The following is a 6,670-nucleotide window of genomic DNA, read 5'->3' on the forward strand; positions in this document are numbered from 1 at the left end:
TAAATATGCATGTTACCCTTTTGAGGTTGGAAATAAAGTTCTCTGATATATAACAGAAAACTCAAGATTTAGAGAATGGATTTGACCCATGTGAGGTGTCAGAATCTTGAGGGGGGACAGGGACCCATAAAATGTTTACATTAATGGGTTGGTCAAGTAGAAATTCTCAAGGAACAAAGGGTCTGGACAGCATTTCAAGGACCATAATCAGGAATCTCAAGTTCTGAGCTTGTGCCATAGCCTCACTTATATATCCGTTGATCTGACGCGTATTTCCTGAGAACTCTCTTTGTGCGGGAGCTGTGAGCACAGCCGTCATATCTGACACAGACTTAATTCACACAAGTTGACTGTAGAGACAGGAAAATGGATACGTATGCAGTGTGACAGTCTCAGTGCTGTTCTAGATAAAAATAGGTGCTTTGGGGGCATGGGAGAGATATCTTAAGTCAAACTGGAGGTTTTGGGGGACTTTTCTGGAGGAGCCCTGAGGGACAAGGCAAAGTATGGATAAAGAAGTGAAGAAGACAGAACCTTGTGGTGGCGTAGGGGCAGAGGAGTTGGGGCAAGGCTGACACCCAGCCAGGATACACACTCAGATGGCTGGCCCATTTGTTCACAGCCCACATCTCTGTCGGCCAGCAGTTGCCTCTCTGGCTCCTGGTCCAGCTCATAAATGCTTATTCTGTACTGGTTGTTAAATGTCTTCAATGACATGTTGCAGCAAAGGAAAGAAGAAATATGGATAAAGACCAAAGTAGGAAAGAAATACTCCGTAGCCATGCTGTTAATGAAGGAGATATTTTTGGGGAAGGCCAGCGAGGTTAAAACTTTGCTTTGCATTAGGCAGGCACAAAAATTCTTAGAGCCCAGAAGGGACAGTGCAATCTGTCTGCGGGAGAAATTTAACATCTGCCTCCTGCCTCCCCCAGGAAGTTTCTCCGAACCCAACGCAGCTGTCTTGCAGTGAACCCCCCTCCGCGGGCACAACACAGAGCTCACACAGCCCGAGGTCAAGATCAGCTTTCAGCTCTACCTGTGGCCAACCCATCCCTTGGTCATTTGCCCAGGAGTCACTGTGTTCTGAACCTTCTCCTGTGTTCCTGACTTGAAGCCCTGTTCCTTGAAGTTCCTGTTGTATTCTCTTCCTGCAAAACCAGCCTTCAGTCAGGAGGTACCCAAGAACCACCAGGACCAGGAAAGCCAGACCCATCCGAAGGAGATTCTGGGCAGTGTGATTCCAGAGGGCAGGGTCTGGGGGCAGAAACACAGAGTGGACACTGTCAAACACCGCCTCACCTCATCTCTGTCCCTCATGTCCTTTCCAGATCACACACTTTCACAGCCTGCAGCCCCCTGCCCCCTGCTTGCCTACCTTGCTGGACTGCTGTGTTCGTGGTTAGCAGGTGGGGGTCCCAAGAGTCTGCGGATGACAAGGAGAGTGAAGAAGGGGGGCAAGAGAGAGATGGTACTGACCCCTTCAGTCCCAGCCTCTCCTGCCCTCAGACGGACCCCATGGCCCTCTGCAGCTTTTCTAGGTCCCCACCCCATGCTTCTGGTCCTCGTGGATTCATCTGGCAGGTAGAGAGGAAGAGCCAAGGGGCAGGTGAACCCTGAGGGGGGAATTCAGCCCCAGGACTTTGAGCGAGGCATGTCTTATGTCTGAGCCTCAGTTCCCTCATTAAGTCGATCAACATGGCTTCTTGTTCCTCATCCCACTGGCCATCTCACTGTCTTGGGGCAAACACAGTGGCTGATCCCTCTCTCTGGAATGTTCTTTCTCTGCATAGCCACAGGACCAATGCCCTCAGCTCTCTCAGATATTTGCTCTGTGAGTCTGATTCAGACAACTCTATTCAATATTGCCATCTGCCCACGCCCCCCCCCACCCAAGTCACTATAACCCCATTCGTTCTTTGTCTGTCGTCCACACCACTGTTTGCTCCTCATGTGCTATGTGATTGGCTTCTTTTTTTTTTAATGTTTATTTATTTTTCAGACAGAGAGAGACAGAGCATGAATGGGGGAGGGTCAGAGAAAGAGGGGGACACAGAATCGGAAGCAGGCTCCAGACTCCAAGCTGTCAGCACAGAGCCCGACGCGGGGCTCCAACTCACGGACCGTGAGATCATGACCTGAGCCGAAGTCAGACGCTCAACCGACTGAGCCACTCAGGTGCCCCCCCTCCTCCAAGTTTACAAGTACTTGTTACTTACCAGAAAAAGAGGTGTGTTCTGTGGGTGCAAGGCTGGTGTCCCCAGCATCTTCTGGTAACGGAAATGAAGAAAGCAAGTAAGGGTTTGGGGTTTCCTCTGGCCTTCCCACCTGGTCTCTGTACCCTCCCCCCATCCCTTTGGCCTTCTTCCTCAGGAACAACCGACAGAGCCTCCGGAAAATGCATGTGGATGAGGGCATTTGTGGGAGGACACTCTAAATCTTCCCACCTGTCCCTTAGCTGCCTCCCTCGTTTCTGGTTGGGGTTCACTCGGGGTTCCAAAGAGCACGTGGGGGAAATTTGAGAGCTTCCTCACCTGTGACCAGGAGCTTCACAGGCTCACTGGGGAAAGACCAGGCGTGGTTGTTATAAGAGCCAAAGCATCTGTATGTCCCTCTGTGGGCTGTGCTCACAGGGCCCACGGGGAACCCCACCTGGGTGTTCCCGTATCTGGGCTGTGGGCGGCTGGATCTTCCCTCCTTGAGCAGAAAGAACATGTTTGTTGCAGTCTCTAGACGGCAATAGAAGGTCACATTGTCTCCTGAGCTCACCTCAGGCCTGGGATGAACAGAGAGGGTGGGTGTGTCATACATTTCTGTGGGAGAAGGAGACAGGTAGGTTAAAAGTCATTATCCCGCTTCCTATATCTCCCGTCCCCCCTTCGCCTTAAGACTGGGACGTCACTCGCCACAATCTCTCTCTCTTCTGTTTTGGTCATGGACACACCCTCCCCAATGTCTCCCTTCAAGACTGAGACACTCCCTCCTCCAGCTTTCAGGAGCATTAATATGAATCTCTCTCTGGGAATTGCCCCACATCAGTGGTTCTAAGTTAGAGATCCTTGGGTCCAGTGACATCAGCATCACCTGGAAGCTTTTTTTTTTTTTTTTTAGAAATGCAGATTACCAGGCTCCACCCCAGACCCACTGCATCAGAAACTCAGGGGTAGGGGAGCCATCTTTGTTTTTAAAAACTATTATTGTTTTCAATTGTTATAAAATACACATAACATAGCATTTACCACCTTAACCATTAAAAAAATTTTTTTTGATACTTATTTATTTTTGAGAGACAAAGTGGCAGAGTGCAAGCAGAGGAGGGGCAGAGAGCAAGGGAGACACAGAATCCGAAACAGGCTCCAGGCTCTGAGCTGTCAGCACAGAGCTCTGTGCAGGGCTTAGAACCCACAAACCATGAGATCTTGACCTGAGTCTAAGTCGGACACTTAACCGATTGAGCCACCTAGGTGCCCCTGCCCACATCTTAACCATTTAAAAAAAAAATTTTTTTTAACGTTTATTTATTTTTGAGACAGAGAGAGACAGAGCATGAACAGGGGAGGGGCAGAGAGAGAGGGAGACACAGAATCTGAAACAGGCTCCAGGCTCTGAGCTGTCAGCACAGAGCCCGACGCGGAGCTCGAACTCACGGACCGCGAGATCATGACCTGAGCCGAAGTCGGCCACTTAACCGTCTGAGCCACCCAGGCGCCCCACATCTTAACCATTTTTAAGGGTACAGTTCAGTGGCACTAAGCACATTCACATTGCTTTGTGTAGGCATCCTCACCCTCGGTCTTCAGAAATCTTTTCATCTTGCAAATCTGAAACTCTGTCCCCATTACTAAACACCATCTCCCCATCCCCGTCCCCCAGCCCCTGACAGCCACCATTCTGCTTTCTGTCTCTATGTATTTGACCATCCTGGGTCCTACACGGAAGTGGAACCAGACAGAATTTGTCCGTGTGTGACTGTCTTATCTCACCGAGCGTGATATCCTCAAGGTTCATCCATATTGTAGCAGCTGTCAGAATTTCCTTCCTTTTTAAGGCCAAACAATATTCCGTTGTGTGTATAGACCACGTTTTGTTTATCTGTTCCTTGGTCAATAGACACCGGGGTTGTTGCTACCTTTTGGCCACTGTGACTAGGGCTTTGGTGCACAAGGGTGCACTAAAGCCGTCTGTGTTATCACAAACCCTCCAAGTGGTTCTGATACCTGCTTAAGTGGGAGAATGGCATCCCTCAGCTTCCTTAACTGAGACAGCCTTCCCTCCCAACTCCGTTCTATCTGGTCTTTTTCCATACCGTTATTTCCTCCTCATGTGCTTATGATTGATAGATTTACCCTAAACTTGACTCATGGTCTGTCTTCTCCTGCTAGAAATCAAGTGCCACAAAAGCAGATGTTTGCATGGAACCCCCAGAGGAGGGGTTCTCATCCACTCCCTGGTTGACCCTGGTGGGTACAGAGCCCCTAGCCTCAGTTCGAGACTGCTAGGAAGGGCCATCCCGGGTCCGGAGTTCCACATTGGTTTGGCTGAGATGTCGGTTGAAACTACCCCAGGGTCCACCTTCGCCTCCTGTCCAGCCTGTTTCCCTCACTTTTCATCACAGAGGTCACTTTTGAGGATACTCCCCAGATACATGCAAACATCCATCTCAGAACATCTCACCTGGAGAGGCCTGACCTATGACAAATCCGCTCCTAGACCACAGATAACCAAAGAGTGAGGTTTGGATGACACTAAAGGAGATTAATAAATGATGACTCTCCCCGGGATTCAGGCTTGGGGGATGACCACAGATAGAGGATGGGACATTTACCTGTTACCACCAGGTCCAGAGGGTCACTAGGATTTGACCAGAGCTCCCCGCTTCGGTAAATGCACCTGTATTGCCCTGCAGTGAGCAGGGTCATGGCTGAGATGGGGAATGAGACTATGTTCCTTATTCCAGGCTGTCTTGGGCTCTGCCAGGCAGAGAGGCGTCCCTCGAAATACAGCTGGTACTCAGTGGCCTCAGGAATCCCCTGGCATAAGATCTTTACTGGCCTTCCCTTCGGAATCATGAAATTGGGCTTGGCCCAGATGATGGGTTTTGAAAGAATCTCTGTAAGGGAATCAGAGGCAGGAGTTCTACATAAAGCCCCTTCCCACCCACATTTCCACCCGGTTGCTGGCCTCAAGCCTTCCTAGAAAACCAGAGCCCCTGTCCCCTCCTCCGGTCGCTTGTAGGTGGATACTTAGCCTGAGCCCAGAAAAGAGACCCTGGGGCTCTGACGGAGGGACTCACGTGTCTGGGCGCCGATGGTCTGGCTCAGATACAGCCCTGGAAGACAGGAACAGTGAGCCATGCCACCCCACCCATGTCCAGACCCCAGGATTGTGTCTCCCTCTCAGGAGAGAACTCACCAAGGCAGAGCAGGGCAGTGAATGTGGAGGTCATAGCCTAGATTCTTCCAGGCGAATGTGGAGATGGAGGCCAGCAGGCCAGCAGGCCAGGAAGATGCCACAGGATGTGGTGGGTAAAGCCTAGCACTAATTGCCATGGGGCTTTCACCTGACCTTTTTTTTTTTTTTTAAACAAGAGAAGGTTCACGGTTTTCCCTCTACCTCTGACCATGAGGTATAAAGACACATCTGATCATATCTGTGGTCTAACCAGATCCTCTGACAGTTGTGTGCCCCACCTGAAACTCATTCGTTTCAGGGCCCACTTCTAAAATCTGAAATGTGGACATTACACCCAGGGAAGGCAGAAGACGATGTACAGAGAAGAAACCTTAGAATCATTTAAAAAAATATGTGTTTAGGGGCACCTGGGTGGCTCAGTCGGTTGAGTGTCCAACTTTGGCTCAGGTCATGATGTCACAGTCCGTGGGTTCTAGCCCCGCGTCGGGCTCTGTGCTGACAGCTCAGAGCCTGGAGCCTACTTCAGATTCTGTGTCTCCCTCTCTCTCTGCTCTGCCCCCGCTCACGCTTTGTCTGTCTGTCTGTCTCTCTCTCAAAAATAAATCAACATTAAAAGAAAGTTTTTTTAAATATGTGCTTAGCCTTGGCTCCCCTCTGTTTGTTGTGCATGTGCTTGGGAAAGTTAATTGGTGTCATCAGAATGGAATGATAACACTATCTTCTCCAAAGTTTCATTACGATGTTTCAACAAAATGCTGTTTTTTAAATGAAAACGTCCTGTTTTTTACATGAGTATATTCCTTTAGTCTGTTATAAAGCAGAAATTAAATATTAAAATATTTAACATTTTAGCATATTTTGAAATTCAAAATGTGTTCATATTTTTCCCTCCAAAGGTCTAAACAATGTTCGAAAATGAAATGTTATGCCAATTTATGTTGTGCCTTACGTTCTATGAGGAAATCTCTCTCAATCTGGTATCTTTTGTTCTTATTTCTTGATTTTGTGGTTGAACATATTCCATTCGCTTTCTTATTTATATATAGCAAAATCCACTCTTTTCCTGTTCCTGTATGAGTTGTGATAAACGTATACAGTCATGTAACCGACACCTAAGTCAAAATGTAGGACAGTTTCGCCTTCATATAAGTGGTGTCAGTAGTGTTTGTCCTTGTGTGTCTGACTTATCTCACTTAGCATGGTGTCCTCTGGGTTCATTCCTGTGGTTACAAATGACAGGATTTCTATTCCATCCTTTTCT

At 48.6% G+C, this 6,670-nt stretch overlaps 1 protein-coding gene across 1 annotated transcript; it reads right to left on the reverse strand.

Moving 5' to 3' along the window:
- Nucleotides 1-983: 983 nt before the first annotated feature.
- Nucleotides 984-5,568, reverse strand: LOC102953026 (natural cytotoxicity triggering receptor 1). The gene is given in 8 exon segments (XM_042968843.1): nucleotides 984-1,135; nucleotides 1,138-1,254; nucleotides 1,376-1,423; nucleotides 2,217-2,267; nucleotides 2,532-2,810; nucleotides 4,823-5,107; nucleotides 5,291-5,326; nucleotides 5,410-5,568. Coding segments are annotated over 8 exon segments (912 nt in total). The 5' UTR covers nucleotides 5,444-5,568; the 3' UTR covers nucleotides 984-1,073.
- Nucleotides 5,569-6,670: the final 1,102 nt, after the last annotated feature.

Source organism: Panthera tigris, chromosome E2 (assembly GCF_018350195.1).
Source record: "Panthera tigris isolate Pti1 chromosome E2, P.tigris_Pti1_mat1.1, whole genome shotgun sequence".
In the NCBI taxonomy this organism is placed as follows: domain Eukaryota; kingdom Metazoa; phylum Chordata; class Mammalia; order Carnivora; family Felidae; genus Panthera; species Panthera tigris.